This window comes from Scardinius erythrophthalmus (genome assembly GCF_964197995.2).
Source record: "Scardinius erythrophthalmus genome assembly, chromosome: 12".
Lineage (NCBI taxonomy): Eukaryota > Metazoa > Chordata > Actinopteri > Cypriniformes > Leuciscidae > Scardinius > Scardinius erythrophthalmus.
In genome coordinates this window covers 10,825,170-10,842,619 of record NC_138232.1, presented here as the reverse complement: position 1 = coordinate 10,842,619, position 17,450 = coordinate 10,825,170, and the positions used below count along the sequence as shown (strand labels likewise).

The 17,450-nt window shown below is 43.8% G+C and overlaps 1 protein-coding gene across 1 annotated transcript; it reads left to right on the top strand.

Moving 5' to 3' along the window:
* The first annotated feature begins 486 nt into the window (after positions 1-486).
* Positions 487-3,055, top strand: LOC308699585 (green-sensitive opsin-2). Its single transcript, XM_081380474.1, has 5 exons — positions 487-914; positions 1,060-1,228; positions 1,519-1,684; positions 1,768-2,007; positions 2,144-3,055. Exons 1-5 carry the CDS (start codon positions 554-556, stop codon positions 2,255-2,257), a joined length of 1,050 nt encoding a protein of 349 aa, XP_081236600.1. The 5' UTR covers positions 487-553; the 3' UTR covers positions 2,258-3,055.
* The last annotated feature ends 14,395 nt before the right edge of the window (positions 3,056-17,450 follow it).

Here is a 17,450-nt window from a genome sequence, read left to right as displayed (position 1 = left end):
ACATTATCGAGGTGGGAGTTTGGTGTAGGGGGTAGGCCTACACATGCACGTAGACCACCCAACCCAAGCCCCATCTTAGCACCACCACTGGCAACAGCTGTGACAGGTGAAAATTGTTATATTGAAATAAAACGCACATCAGAGGTTACATTTTGTTATTTTAATGTGTTATTGTGTTACTCTCACTATTGAGCAACATCAGAAAAATATCACATTTGATTTACATTTTATCCTTAAAATAAATAAATCTTTGTTTTACTCACTTTGTACTGTCAATCAATATCAATATCATGCCCTAATTTAAGGTCCTAAAAAGGTGAACCAACTTTAAGATTTAAAGCTTCACCGGTTGATTAGCCCAAAAGTGATTATCTGCTCTTATCATTCAAATCCCACATTGTAACACCCTCCCCATCTTACGCTCCTGGATTTATCCCTTATAAGGAACCACAGAGGGATATATAAACACACCTGATGCACCTTTGCAAATAAAGAGCAGGTCCAACACAGCAGATCGCATCCTCTTCCAGGTCTGGATCACTAGTAGGCAAAGATGAACGGCACTGAGGGAAACAACTTCTATGTCCCCATGTCCAACAGGACAGGGCTAGTGAGGAGTCCTTATGAGTATCCGCAGTATTATCTTGCTGAGCCGTGGCAGTTTAAAGCGCTTGCCGTTTATGTGTTCTTCCTCATCTGCTTGGGTTTTCCCATCAATATCCTTACCTTGGTGGTTACAGCTCAACACAAAAAGCTCAGGCAACCTCTCAACTTCATTTTGGTCAACCTGGCTGTGGCTGGTACCATCATGGTTTGTTTTGGATTCACTGTCACTTTTTACACAGCAATTCATGGCTACTTTGCTCTGGGTCCAACTGGCTGTGCGATTGAGGGCTTCATGGCCACACTTGGAGGTGAGAGAAGTTTTTATGTTTTTTTGTTTTTGTTTGTTTTACTTTGAATGCTCTAAGTAATTAACTTAGGCGAATGTTAAAAGTAGAGTATGTTTGGCTGTAAATGTAGGGTGTAAATGAATTGTATATTTTACTTGCTACACAGGTGAAGTAGCCCTTTGGTCACTTGTGGTGCTGGCCATCGAGAGATACATTGTGGTTTGCAAGCCAATGGGTAGTTTCAAATTCTCATCCACCCACGCTTTGACAGGAATCGCATTTACATGGGTAGCGGCCATGGCATGTGCGGCTCCCCCTCTGCTTGGCTGGTCCAGGTTGGTCTAATAAGAAATTATGCAATTAATTTCCTCTCCAATGCAGTGATTATAACAACACATTTCAGTTGAACATGAGGCATTTACATTTTTTTGTTTATCAATACAAAGGAATGGCTTTCTTTCAATGTACAGCAGTAAATAAGGCTTGCCCCAGTGTAACGCTCACAATGAATTTTAATGCTAATTTTTAACTGCATAGTTTTTACTATGTAGTTGTTTTCAAATCCCTAAATACAACAGACTATTCTAACTTAAGTTTCCTAACATCAAGTGCTTTTCTTTAACAGATATATTCCTGAGGGAATGCAGTGTTCATGTGGACCAGACTACTACACCCTGAATCCTCATTACAACAATGAATCATATGTTATCTACATGTTCACCTGCCATTTTATACTTCCGGTCACCGTAATCTTCTTCACCTATGGCCGGCTTGTTTGCACCGTCAAGGCGGTATGAAATGTCACTTTAAACATTCCTGCAAATTCTCAACTATTCGAATACTATGTTAAAAATTGGCTGCTTTGCTCACTTAGGCTGCAGCTCAACAGCAGGACTCAGCATCCACCCAGAAGGCTGAGAGAGAAGTAACAAAAATGGTCATCCTGATGGTTATTGGTTTCTTGTTGGCTTGGACTCCTTACGCCACTGTTGCTGCTTGGATCTTCTTTAATAAGGGAGCTGCTTTCAGTGCCCAGTTCATGGCTGTTCCTGCCTTTTTCTCAAAGAGCTCAGCCATATATAACCCTGTCATCTATGTGCTTCTAAACAAACAGGTAAATCATATATCACACTTTTCCTACATATCCTAGACATCCCATTCCCGCTCTTCTCCCTCTCCTCTCTCTATTGTCTATCAATAAAAAGCTATATAAAACCCCCAAAAGTACTAAATAAAACACTCTTTTACAGTTCAGGAACTGCATGCTGACCACTATTTTCTGTGGAAAGAATCCTCTTGGCGATGACGAGTCCTCAACTGTGTCCACCAGCAAGACGGAGGTGTCCTCTGTATCTCCAGCATAGACTTTTGAACCTCTCACAGATTATGTTTTTTTAGTCATTGACCAAATTGGGCATCTGAAAAAAAAAGAAAAGAAAAAAAGACAGTTGAATTAGTTTCTGGTTGCATTCACTATCACATTTACTGAATTTAGAGCTCAGGGTTTATTGGGTGATCAGTGAACATTGAAACTGTGGTTTTATTTTTATGTGCCGGGAGGCAGAGATTATGTTCTTTTAGTCAATGACCTAAACTGAATTAGTTGATGCATCTCATAAGGTTGTGTTCACTATGACATTAACCTGCTGGACTCACATACATTTGTTAAATAAGTGAAAGGCTTAAAGGGAAAGTTCCAAAAATTTTAATTATCCCATAATTTACTCACCCTCAAGCCATCCTAAGTGTATATTCTTCTTTCAGCCAACACAATTAGAGTTATATTGCATCGTTTGGCTTCAGAAGGCCTTTATTAACCCCCTGAAGCCGTATGGGTTACTTTTTTTGATGGATGGATAAATCTTAAAAATCTCAGGCGATACACACTTCCATTATAAAGCTTGGAAGAGCCAGAATATTTTTTAATATAACTTCGATTGTATTGGCTGAAAGAAAAAAATCACATAGGCCTACACCTATGGCTTGAGTGTGAGTAAATTGTGGGATCATTTTCATTTTTGGGTGAATAACCCTTTAATGGGATTTAAAGGTTTATCTGTGGTTATTTTTTATTAACTCGGAGGCTAACATTTATATCTTTGCCCTAAAATGTGTACATATTTTGTAAATAATAAAAAAGGATAGAAATAAATACTGGCATTAAAAGAGGTGTCTTTGTTTCCATTACTTATGAATTGATTTAATTTTGGTTTGTTGCACAAATATTGGCTACTGTATGATAATGAAACTGAAATTAGTTTACCATTAGTATAGCTAGCGCACACTATTTTCAATCAAGACATACAACCCACGTAGTGCTAAAATACAATACAATCCACCCTACATTCAGTTTGAAACAATCCTCTCATTAAGGCCAGAAATCTGTTGCAATATACTGGACTGAGCCAGACGTTTAAAGTCTCCAATTCCCCATCAACCATTTATTGGCTAATTGAGTGTTTTATTTCATCTTTAATTTAGATAAAGTTTGCAAAACTTTGGAATATGTATAGTTCCTTGACTCTATTGTGTTTTGTATGGCAGACAAATTATAAAGCAATAATAGCACCTTAGTAGACCTACTTTTGTACATTTGGCTATTGTCAAGTTAGAATGGGGTTTGGTCACTGCAAACGTCTAGTCACAATTTCAGAATATATATATATATTTTTTAAGAACGGGTATATTCTGATATTTACATTTAATGTATTTAATATATTTTTAATAACGGGTATATTCTGATATTTGAAAGGGTATATTCTGATATTTACATATTCTGGTATATTCTGATATTTATATGAACAGTATATTCTGATATTTTTGTGGTAATCAACGTTTTACCACAAATGCTGTTGATTAAATCAATTTTAAATACATTTTTAAATACATTTTGGTCACACTTTAGTTTAGGGTCCAATTCTCACTATTAACTTTGACGTTTGCCTTAAAAAAATCCTAAATGCTGCTTAATAATTTTTCTCGATTGCCGAGTTCACGCGCATAGGTTTATCACGCGCGTGAACTCGGCAATCGACTACTTCAACCGAAAACAGGATGTAAACAGGTATTTGCGCTGGCTTAAATAACATCATTTTTATACATATCTTTTACATCTACTGCAGTCAGATTCACTCGTGTTCACTCTGAAGGAATCATTCACATTTTCTGTGCACTTGTAATGACACATCAAGGATGTTAAGAGGCTAAAAGCAGGTTTAGTACTTGCCCCATTGAAGTCAACAGGGTGCAAATTTTAAAAATAGAATAACTCGGTGTAGGCAACACCGATTTTTGTCATTGTTCTCTGTACTGACAGCACTCCAAATGTACAAAAAAATGAGCTCAATGTTAAAATTGACCGGAGTTCTCCTTTAAGGGATGTAGAACATGCATACAGAATAAGGAATTAATAAGCTTTATAAGTACTAATAAACTGCCAATATCCTAGTAATTTGCATGTTAATAAGCAACGGGCTGATAGTGAGAACTGGACCCTAAACTAAATTGTTACCCAAAAATTTTACCTAGAATATTCAGGTTGATCTGACCCTGCTGAACACCAGCAATTATCTAACCATTCTGACTCCAGTCTCTAAAGGTCTTAAAGGAGACATATCATGCTTTTAAATCGTTCCTTTTTACAAATAAATAATACATTTGTAGTCTATATAAAGCGGAACTGCAATGCTTGGGTCTGAATTCCTCATTATTATAGCTCCACAGGCCCCTTTTTTTACCCCTTTTCTGATGTGCGTCTGAGAGCAACTCGTTTTGGTGCGGTCTCTTTAAATACAATTGAGACACTTCATACCCCGCCCCCTCTCCAGGATGCAGAAGTGACACTCGGTTCGACTCCACCCCGTTCGGCCATTTTTGTAGTTTGATAGCAGAGATGCGGCACAGAAACTTTTTATTCACACGTTTTTAACAAAATGTCAACAACGGAAGACTTGTCCAGCCTTACATGTTCAAGCCAGAGTCGGAGCCGGAGCGAGATGAAAATGAAGATGACGAACCTGCAGAACAACGTCTTCATATGGATGTATCGCAATGGTGTGTTACTGTATTTACACATGAAACTTTGGTCTTCCGTCCTTTTACCACCGTGTCGATTTATTTTGATTAATATGTGCGAGGGAGAGAGAACAAGACAGCGTCTAGTTTGGAGACGGTGTCTTGTTTACACTTTCGCCTGGCTCTGAAGAGAGAGAGTGAGCGCGCGCGACCGGGTCTCTCTCTCTCTGCTCGTTCTTTCAGTTAAACATGCGCCCTGTCCACAGTCTATGGCCCTGTCACAAGCGCGGCAGTTCATCTACATTAGACGGTGTAATGAAGCGTGTGGGTTACTACATCCAACAACCGAACATTTTAACTTACCCTCTCGTAACTTCTGCATCTTTTAGCTTGGACTACAAAATTGCAGCGAGAAATAAAAATGGCGGATTGCTCGAAGTGTTGGGCTGGAAGTCAATGTCCTTATTTGGCAGTTCCGCTGCAAATAATGTGACGTTATAGTTCACAAAACGTCATAGATAACAGAAAAATCTGAACAGGTTGAAAAATAAGGCCAAAAAAGAATATAAAGATATCAACGAAGCACCTGAAGAGAATAATTTAAACTTTTCTGTACTTCTAAACACTCCAAAATACAGCAAAATGCATTTAAGGGCTAAAAAAGTGGATTTAGCATGATATGTCCCCTTTAATGTGACCTGCATGATGATGAGCATAAAACAATTGGCCAGGGACAAGAGCAGGCATGAACAAATACAACTTCTAGACTGTTATCTCAAAGTAGAGCAAACAGGTCAACAGCATCTTGGCAACAAATGGTCTAATGTTATTGTCAATCAAATTACTTTGTGGAATCCAAGAAGGGTATAAAATTGTATTATTATGTATTAATAGTTCCTAAATAATTTATTTGTTCAGTTTAGTTTATCCATCGCATTGCTCTGAAGAATTTGAGAATCAGTCATGCAGCAAATTCACAAGAATGGAATTAGGAAATCCATGGTCATGATCTTTTATTCACAGGGCAAGCTAATTTTGGACAATTTGCTGTTTGACTTAGATATAACTTAATAGCGTTTCCAGTTAGTTTGGGTGACAAATTATTCAGCTCAACTGTATGACGAAAACATCCGGTGACTGCGCACGTTTGGCTAACACTTGAAGCTGTGATTGCATAGTCAATTTGCTATTTTAAATGTTTATTTAAAAGTTAGCATATTTGCTATTTTTCTTAATTTCATACTCATAAAATTGACATTTTTGGATCTCGACGGACTTTCATTTGTGTTCACGGTCTGCTTCGCTCCATGCCTGCTGCTTTCACCTGACACCTGCCGGTGTCTGCTGCGCGGTTGCTGCGGACAGAGCGGTTGCATCTTTGCCGGTGTGGTGGTGGTCGTGTGTTCCCGTTTGTGGTCCTGGAGTTGGCTCGGCGGTGGCATGGGAAATACGGGTCGACGAGAATGCCTCCACTTTGCAACGCATTACACAGTTTATGCCATCTTTACTGAATTCGTTTTGGACTTCTGGGTCGGACACATGCTGCTCCATAAAGACTTTGACTTTTCGGAAAATTGTGAGGTGTTTTATGTTTATTGTTTTGATGTGATTACTGCCCAGATAGCAATTACATGTGGGCCACATGTGGGTATTATCTGGCACATATGGCCTAGATGTGGCATGGCTGAACAGATATGGGCCAAATCGTAGCCATATTTGTTTTGCCATAACTTAAAAATCTGCGGGAAATGCTCTCTTGGTTCACAACTGATTTTGAGGTATATGGCCCAGATAACAACGAACACATGAGGACCATATGTGGTTGAGCTATGGCACACAGTGAGAAACACTGACTTGTGGTAAACATTTGGCTTATACGTGGAAAAACAGGAATCCTGAAATCAAGTGCGGCAAACATCCGCCGTTCCACACCTCAGGTTGCTCTGCATCTTCCCTCCTATTGGTGGAGTGAGACTACGGCGCGAGTTTGACTGCGACGCTGGCCAGCTGACGCCATTTAACGTTACTCTGCTTTCCTCACGTCTGTGTACATTCAGGTAAGTGATGTTTTGGCATTTTAAAGTCATATAAATGAAATATGCAGCATTATGTGTCAATATTGCATGTTATTATGCGTTTAGTTATTCGTTCCATCGAGGAAGGGGTTGAACTAGCTAATATTTTCCTCAGTTTACTGCTATAACTTACAATAAAGTTTAATGTAACTTAACCGTTAACTTAGGCTATAGCAGTTCGCTGGTTTGCCGTTTTAAATTAAGATGTTTTTGTTTATAAATCAACAGCTCACTGTCGTACACAATAAAATAGTATAGTTTGTCATTGTGTAGTAGCCTATTTGTGAATTAAGGCGACGCGGTCCAATGTAGGTGAACTGTTTGTCAGAAAACCTAAATCCTAATTTGTGTTCACAATCATTCAACTAATATAAAAATGCCAAGAATAAACACATTAATACGTGTGCATTATTGTATGTATCTTTATTTAACTCTGAAATGATATTCAACCAAGACTTTTTCTCATGACCTTTCCCTCTTTAAAATTAAAGTTGTAATGTTAACGTTAGGCTATTAGTGTCAAGTCACAATACCAAAATTATGACTTTCGATACAATACCTGAACATTAACATGAACTTATAATGAACTGCACTTCTACTGCATATATTAATATGTGTTAATGTTAATTTCAACATTTACTAACACATTCAATATAAAAAATTGTACTTGTTAACTTTAGTATGCACTGTGAACTAACATGAACAAACAATGAATTGCTGTATTTCTGTTAACTATCAATTAATTAAGCAGCCATTCACTGCCATTATAAAGCTTGGAAGAGGCAGGACATTTTTATAATTACTCTGATTTCTCACGATATAGTTTATATACCATGCTATGGTATACTGTCATACCGCCCAGCCCTAATGTGTGGTATGGGTGGGGCAATGACAATAATTTCCATATTAAAAACCTAGAAAATATGGTTTCAGATGGAGTAAATATTAGTTTATATTTCATTTTTGAATATAAAAGCACTTTCATTTTAGGGTGGTCTATTTAAATGCATATTTCAACCACTTACACAATGTTTTTTTTTCCTATCAGATTACCTATCTGGGTCTGGTTGGTGGCTTTGACCTGAATAACACCATCTGGAGAGTGCTGAAAGGCACTTTTACAACTGCTGTGGCACGTTATGAATTGGAGAGAAGTCAATGGGAAGATTGGTGTCCAACGCCTGGTCGTAAAGGAAGTTGTCATTGGTGAGACCTTTTTTAGAAGTCACTTTTATTTGTATTGCACTTTGCACAATTCACAACTTTTCAAAACCACTTTACAGAACATTGTATTTTTATTTCTGTTATCTCAGTATCGAACCAAACAACTTTTTTTGTCATTACCTGATCACATCCGTGGCTCACTTAAGTGACTGCATTTTTTTATTTAGAAGTTTTATGTTTTGTTTTTAAAGAAAGTTATTTTTTATATATTGCGAATCATATTGTTTCAATCATACATTTTAAAGCTGTAATCACAATATAAGATTATCATTCTGTCAAAGTCTCATACCAAGCGCATGCCTACAACTATCTGTATTTAGTTCATTATCACTGTGTATTTAAAAGGTTAGTTCACCCAAAAATGAAAATTCTGTCAGTAATTACTCACCCATGTTGTTCCAACCCCCGTAAGACCTTCGTTCATCTTCGGAACACAAATTAAGATATTTATGATGAAATCTGAGAGCTGTCTCACTCCTCCATAGGCTTCTCTGTTATTGAAACTTGCCAGCCCAGAAAGTTAGTAAAGACATTGTTAAAATAGTCCAAGAATACAGTGGCTGAACCTTAAGTTTATCAAGTGTCGAAAATACTTTTTGTGCGCAAAACAAGCTAAAATAAAGACTTTATTCCACGTAGTGTAACAGCGCTTCTGTGTTGTACGTCAGAACGTAGGCTCACGACTGGCCAGCATCCCACACATGACCAGCGTCGGCCAATAGTGAGTCTACGCTCTGACGTACAACCCAGAAGTTGGAAAAACTTGAGGGTGATTACAGATAGAATTTTCATTTTTGGGCGAACTAACCCTTTATGTTCCTCCTTGCATTCAGTACTTGGCCCATTATTGTTTGTGTGTTTCTGCTTCCAAATTGTCTCGCATCATTGCAGATTATCTTGAGTTTATTTTGTGTTAGTAAAAACACTTATTTTTGTAGACTCTGTCTTTGGACTAAAACATGACATTAATGCTATCTGTGTTGGTGTGTTTTTACATTAGAGTGTGCATGTCTTTTTTTTAAAAAAGAAGCAGAATACATGCAGTGTTGTAAATTTTAACCGGTTGTTGGTGCAAAAGTATTCTAAAAATCGAAATAATTTGTCATAAGGAATTACGGTATAATTCTGGCCCACATATTGAAAAATACAATTTGCAATTCCTTTTGAAAATTTACTGGAAAAAACTTTCATACACTGGTAATTCAGAGGTGTTTAATTTGTTAATAATTGCAATTTAAATATTAAAGGATATTTACATTAATGATTTTTTTTTTTATTATCCTGCAGCTCTAGCTTCCAGGTTGTATTGCTGCTAACATTATTTAAATTCTTCTTTATTGCAGGTGCAGTCAGGCAGAATACCCTTACTGGAAAAGGTCAACACATTGCCGACCCTCATTGGAGACTTCTCTGCACATCAACACACTTCTCAACTCTTTACCTTTCAAGTTTGCTTTAACTTTCTCAATTTCTCTTCAAAGTTCTCTTTACCAACTGTGATTTATTTGTATTACTCTCATTGGACTAATTAAACATAACATTAATACAAGCTTTGATCGAGTGTTTTGAACTTTGGTGTAAAATTATTATGTATATTTATATTATTAATTTGTATTCTTGAATGTTTTCAACTGAATTCTACTTAAAATAAGTACAACTGAGTAGCTGTAATTATGTTTTCTTAAATGTTTTCAACTGAATACTACTGTAATTATTAAATTCAACTTGTTGCTGTAATTATATTTATTTTGATAAATGTTTTCAACTGAATACTACTGTTATTATTCAACTCTTGCTGTAATTATATTTATTTTTATGAAATGTTTTCAACTGAATACTGCTGTAATTAAGTACAACACTTTAGCTGTATTAAATGCTTGTCAAAATAAATAGTTTTGAGTACATTTGTTGTTGAGTGTTTAATTTACCTGTGAGTTAAGACTTAAAATACTGTCAGCTGCATGTGGGCCACATAAGGGCCGTTAGATTTTAACAGAACTCAACCATACCAAAGTTGCATACCAGGCCCACATATGGGCCACATGAATTTGTAGTATTTGGCTCATGCTTGGTGGAGTTATGGCAGTCCTTTGGTTCAGTTCTGGCAAAGGAGATGTGGGCCATATCTGGGCCGGCAAACACAAACTAATCTGGGCCACAGCTCAGCGGTTTATCTGGCCCACATCTGTGCCAAAGGTAATTTGCTGACTGGGTGTTGCTTGTAAAGCGCTTTAAGCTGTGGAAAACGATGTGTGATAGCGTACATAAAGACTGCCTATTTGTCCAGTTTCTATTTCACCCCCAAATCAAAATAAATAAATCTAAAATTATGTTTAGCTAATCGTGTAGATAATAGATATTTTGCATTGACATTTTAGATCATATAAATGCCTCCGTTGGTCCGGTTCACAAAACAACAACTTGCTAGACATCCAAGCAAGTAACATGCACAAACTCTGAATATTAACTTATTGCTATAGCAAAATAGCTCCTAAAAGACTTGTTACTCTCATTCATGATTTTTCTTCTAACTAACTCAGACCATACACGTAGGCTACTGGCATCTGCTATCTCAGTCTCACAAAGAAATAAAGAAAAATATGAAGTCTGCCTATATTGATCATAAAAATCATCCAAGGACGCACCTGATGGGGTTGGTTGAGAGCAGTGTTAATTTCGTTGACGAATAATTTTCGTCATTATTTTAAGACGAAAACGAGACGATAACTAAATAAAAACTAGTTCTCTTACGAGAGGTTCTCTCGTATTGCGTAGTTGCTTACGCTACGGGAAAGCCTTTCTTTCTCGAGATACTGAAGCCAAAAATTATCCTTAATTTTTATAATCTTGTCAACGCAGTGCGGCAGCCTGCAGACCTAGGGCAAGCTAACTAGCGTGCCCATTGGCTGCCCTGCGGCAACTGCAGCAGCCTACCGCTGAGCCCTTGGCGTGACGTCACGACCAATGAGCGCGCTTGGCGCGCTTAATGCGTCACAGCCCGTGAAAAGGGGTGTGGCTTAGCGTATATAAACAGGGCTCGGAGGCTGCTTCTCTGATTTCTGTCTTTTCAGCAAAGCTCTTCGCATCGCTGCTCTCTGAGGAAGCCGCCGTCGAAACAAGCGACCAGCACGCCGAGGATCTCAGCCTGAGGACGCCGGCCGCCTTCGCCGCCTTCAGCTTTCCCTGCCTGCTTCGCTATCCGGCGATTATATCCTTTACTGCTCTGTGTTGTATGTGTTTGTGTGTTCGCCCCGCGACACACTTTTGCATCTAAAAGAGCGCGAGGCGTTGTTTCAAATGCCTCGCTCATCCTGTGGCTCGTGCAGAGCCCCGCTCAGCGATGGAGACCGCCACGTGGTTTGCGCTCTCTGCCTGGGCTTCGACCACGCAGCCCGCGCCCTCTCCTCGGGCGGCTGCGAACAGTGTGAGGACTTGCCGATGTCGACCCTGCGGGCTCGACTCGCCATGTTTGACGATCCTCCACCTTCCCCGGCTGCCTCTTCAGGGCCGCGTAAGAAGAAACGCCGCTCTCAAAGGCCTCCCGAGCCGGTGGTTATAGCTGAGCGCTCGCCGGAGCCCCTCCCGCGAGCCTCGCTTTCTCCTTCTCCCCCGCCCTTCACCGACGCGCAGCGGCCGGCTACTGCCCGCACTGCCGTCGCCTCAGGGGATGAAGCAGATGACGCCGCTGACAGCTGCTCTCTGCTTGCTTCGGACAGCGAGGAGTGGTCGGGCTCTCACCGCTCCGCCTCCTCGACTCCTGAGTCTGGCAGGTCCCGCTCCAGTGTCGACGCGGAGCTTATCCGCCTCCTCACCAAAGCGGTCGACCGACTGGGATTGGACTGGTCCCCACCCAAGGAGCCCGCGCCTAACCGACTCGACGGGTGTTTTCTGCCTAGCCGCCGCCAAGCGCCAGCCTCTAGGTCAGCACCCTTCCTGCCTGAGCTCCACGAGGAGCTATCGAAGTCGTGGAGCGCGCCCTTCTCCGCTAGACTCCGCTCGTCTGTCTCCTCGGCTCTCTCCCAGGTGGACGGGGCCGCCGAGAAAGGCTACACCGGCATCCCTTCCGTTGAGGAAGCGGTGGCAACGCACCTTTGCCCGCCGTCTGCTAGATGGCGCTCAAAGTCTGCCCTGCCGTCTAAAGCCTGCAGGACCACATCAGCTCTCGCCGGCCGCGCATTCGCCGCCTCCGGCCAAGCTGCTTCTGCCCTGCACTCGATGGCTGTTCTTCAGATCCTGCAAGCCGACCTCCTCCGCGAATTGGACGAGAAGGGCTCGGATCATACAGCCTTGACAGATCTGCGCAGCGCGACGGACCTTTCGCTCCGTGCTACCAAGACCGCTGCACAAGCCATCGGCAGATCTATGGCCGCGCTCACCGTCATCGACAGACACTTATGGTTGACGCTGGCGGATATGAGTGAGTCAGAACGCGTTGTTTTCCTCAACGCCCCGCTCTCGCCCACCGGCCTCTTCGGCCCTGCGGTCAGCGGGATTGTGGACCGCTTCTCTGAAGTGCAGAAGGCGTCGCAGGCTATGAATCTCTTCCTGCCTCGCCGCTCGAGCCCAGCCGCAGGCCGCTCTCAAGCTCAGCCTCCTGCGCGCAGCTCCACACAGCGCTCGTCTCGGCCACCAACCACTTCGCAGCGACGCCAGGGCGGCCGCCCTAGGTCGCGCTCGACCAGCCGTCACAGACCGCCGCCCCCCCGGGGTCCGCGTCCCAAGATAACGCTGAAGTCTGAGCCCGCGAAGTCCTCCTAGCACCCGCAGGGAGGAAGAGATGGCTGAGTCCCGCTGCGGCCGGACCGCCATCAAAACGCCCAGCTCTGTCAGTCCCCTCAGTGCAGGCTACTGCAGCAGCTTACACCGCAGCCAACGAGCCAGTAATACCACTCGCTCGCCTGCACACAAACGCCGTTTTTACGGCGGCCCAAATAAATCTCAGAAAGAGTGTAAATTCGGGCTTTCCGGCTCCGGCCGAAGGTGTTGTAAGTGTAGAAAATGTGCCCACTCCCACGTGCTCACTGCTTCACACAAACACGGTCCCCATGGTAACGCGTTCAGAGCGCTCTCTCATAAAGCGGTCACACGCCGCTCGAGTAATAAGTGTAGTAAATGTGCCCACAACTCTGTGCTCACATCTACCTGTAACTCGCTCTGCCACTCGGTTACCCCGGGCAACAGCGGCTCAAGCCGAGGGTGTTATAAGTGTAGAAAATGTGCCCACTCCCATGTGCTCACTGCTTCACACAAACAGGGTCCCCATGGTAACGCGTACAGAGCGCTCTCTCATAAAGCGGTCGCAAGCCGCTCGAGTATTAAGTGTAGAAAATGTGCCCACAACCTTGTGCTCACACCTACCCGCTGCTCGCTCTGCCAGCCAGTTACCTTGGGTCACGAACCCTCTAAAGCTCCCAAACACCGGCCGTGTCATAAGTGTAAACCCTGCGCCCGCTCACGAGCACGCGCACTCACTTGCAGACATCATAATCCCCACGCCACTCTCGCGCCTGGGATGTTTGACAGCAAATCACGCTCCATCCGATGGGACCGAGCTACTGAACGCTGTACAGTCGGCCAATACTGTTTACCAGCCCCCGTGTTCAGGCACCAGCGGCGCGCGCGCCGCGCCTTTCTCTCTGATACAGGCTCCCCATCCCGCGCAGCGCGGCGATCTGAGCCCAGAGACCATTCGACCCCTAGCTATGCATGCGGAAGCATGGGAAGCGATTCAGGGCGCGTCAGAATGGGTGCTGAAAACTATAAAACACGGCTATTCGCTTCAATTCGCTCGTCGCCCTCCGCGCTATACAGCACAGATGGAGACGAGAGTGAGTTCAGAAGCTGCGCACTTGCTTCAAGCAGAAATAGCGAAGCTGCTGCGCAAAGGGGCTATAGAACAGGTTCATCCTTCTTTGAGCGAGTCGGGCTTTTACAGCCGCTACTTCCTCGTGCCCAAGAAGGACGGAGCGTTCAGACCTATTTTAGATCTGAGACATCTGAACAAAGCCCTCATGAGACGGCCGTTCAAAATGATCACAACCAGAAAAATCCTCGCGCAGATTCGCCCAGGAGACTGGTTTATCTCTCTCGATCTAAAAGACGCATACTTTCAGATCCAGATAACTCCCCGTCACAGGCCATTCTTGAGATTCGCCTTCGAGGGTCGAGTATATCAGTACACAGTCCTGCCGTTCGGCCTGTCTTTGGCACCCCGTACATTTACGAAATGCATGGACACGGCCCTCGCTCCCCTGAGGAAACAGGGAATGCGAATACTGAATTATCTGGACGATTGGCTTATTCTAGCGCAGTCAGAGACGGAACTTGTGTCTCACAGAACAGCGCTTCTCAGCCATCTGGAGGAGCTGGGTCTCTCGGTCAACTGGACCAAGAGCTCGCTATCACCCCGTCAGTCAATTTCCTTTCTTGGAATAGAACTGGACTCGGTGGCTATGACGGCCAGACTGTCGGAGCAGCGTGCGCGCCGCATCCGCCTCCTCGCCGCATCCCTCCAAATAGGCAGCCGGGTTCCGCTGAGGACATTCCAGCGTATCCTGGGGCATATGGCCTCAGCTGCAGCAGTGCTCCAGCTGGGTTTACTGCGCATGCGCCCGCTCTGAACGAGGGCCCCGACAGGCTGTCCAGGGACAACGTTCCCCCTGGGGAGTGGTCTCTACACCCCCAAACAGTCCAGTCACTGTGGCGACGGTTCGGCAAAGCGAAAGTCGACCTTTTTGCGTCAAAAGACAACGCTCACTGCCCAGAGTTCTTCTCGAAGAACGAGGACGCGCTGGCCCAGATCTGGCCCAGCGGCCCGTTGTACGCTTTTCCCCCGGTCTCTCTGCTGCCTCAGGTCATCGAGAGAATCAGGGAAGCGCGCCACTCAGTGCTCCTCATAGCCCCATGCTGGGAGAACCAAGCTTGGTTCCCGGATCTAATACAGCTGGCAGACTCAGCCCCCTGGCCGATACCGGTGAGGAGAGACCTTCTCTCTCAAGCACGCGGATCGATATGGCATCCCCATCCAGAGCGCTGGTCTCTGCATGCGTGGAGCCTCAACGATTACACACTGATCTGCCAGACGGGGTCATGAACACGATCATACAATCTAGAGCCCCCTCTACGAGGCGGCTCTACATGTCGAAATGGTCAGTGTTTAACACATGGTGCACTGCTAAGGGGCTCGATCCACAGACATGTGGGGTATCGCGAATACTGTGTTTCCTTCAAGACCTACTAGACGCGGGCAGGTCCCCCTCCACGCTCAAAGTCTATGTTGCGGCCATTTCAGCACTCTCTGTTTCTGAGCAGGGCCGCGCATTAGGAAGGAACGAGCTCGTCATCCGCTTCCTTAGGGGAGCCAGGAGGATGAACCCCCCGCGACCCCCCTCGGTTCCTATGTGGGATCTCTCTCTGGTCTTGGAGGCCCTGAGAGCGCATCCCTTCGAACCCTTGGAAACTGTGGATATGAAATACCTCACGCTCAAAACCGTTTTTCTGATAGCTCTGTCGTCAGTCAAACGAGTGGGAGACCTTCACGCGTTATCTGTTAACGCCGCGTGCCTCGAGTTCGGACCTAATGACTCCAAAGTCATTCTCAGACCGAGGCATGGGTACGTTCCAAAGATTTTGGGCACTCCCTTCAGAGCACAGGTCATTTCCCTCTCAGCCCTGCCGACGCACGGCAGCGAGGCCGATAGTAATCTCCTCTGCCCGGTCAGGGCGTTGAGAAACTACATTTCACGGTCCGCCGCTTTCAGGCGCTCGCATCAGCTCTTTGTTTCGTTTGGTAGGCGCACCAAGGGTCTCGCCGCCTCGAAACACAGCCTGTCCAGATGGATAGTGGACGCTATTGCTGCTGCTTATGCGTCTAAAGACCTGCAGTGCCCATTGGGCGTTCGAGCTCATTCCACTAGAGGCATGGCCTCGTCGTGGGCATGGTCCAGCGGGATTCCCATTCATGACATTTGTGCAGCGGCAGGCTGGGCCTCCCCCTCCACATTTGTTAGGTTTTACAACCTGGATGTTCCCGCCTTGTAGGTCTGCAGGCTGCCGCACTGCGTTGACAAGATTATAAAAATTAAGGATAATTTTTGGCTTCAGTATCTCGAGAAAGAAAGGCTTTCCCGTAGCGTTAGCAACTACACAATACTCGTTCCCTCTTCTAGAGAGAACAGAGGTTACGTGAGTAACCGAAACGTTTTATCTATAAATCATGGACTGTTGATTTAAATGACATCACAAAGTGGAAGTGACATCATTTGAACCCTGTAGCCACCAAGAACAAAAGCAGGCAAGTACTGACATTCTTTTACATTAGTTATTTGTTCCTTTTTCATATTAGGCAGGTTCCGTCATGCTCAAATCAACCACCCCGTCACGCAAAATAAAGAGAGAAAACTGATTTTTATATATTTTTTTTACATTATTAATGCAAAGAAAATTGTATTTCAGATTGAATGCATGTATGCTAGGTGAGGAACTTGACCACATGCAAGATATGTGGCCATTTTGGGATGAAATTTACCACCCCGTCACATACCACCCCGTAACATGTTTTATTTTGACATGGTGGTAAGGGATGTGACGGGGTGGTTCTGCTTCCCATTTGAATGTCAGGATGTGTGAAATCAAGAATTCTAAGATAGGATAATCAAAATGTTGTTTTACTGTTAACTTAATCCTGTTTTTTCCATTCACTCACTCACTATATCACTCACACACCTATTACTCACCATCTCTTTCAGTCACTCACTCACTATCGCTTTCACTCACTCACTCACTCACTCACTCACTCACTATATCACTTTCACTCACTCACTCACTCACTCAACATGTCACTCATTCACTATATCACTTTTACTCACTCACTATATCACTTTCACTCACTCACTCACCATGTCACTCACTCACTCACTCATTATATCGCTTTCACTCACTCGCTCACTCACTCACTATATCATTTTCACTCACTCACTCACTCACTCACTCACTCACTCACTCACTCACTCACTATATCGCTTACACTCACTCACTCACTCACTCACTCACTCACCATGTCACTCACTCAATATATCGCTTTCACTCACTCACTCACCATGTCACTCACTCAATATATCGCTTTCACTCACTCTCTCACCATGTCACTCACTCACTATATCGCTTTCACTCACTCTCTCACCATGTCACTCACTCACTATATCGCTTTCACTCACTCACTCACTCACTCACTCACTCACTCACT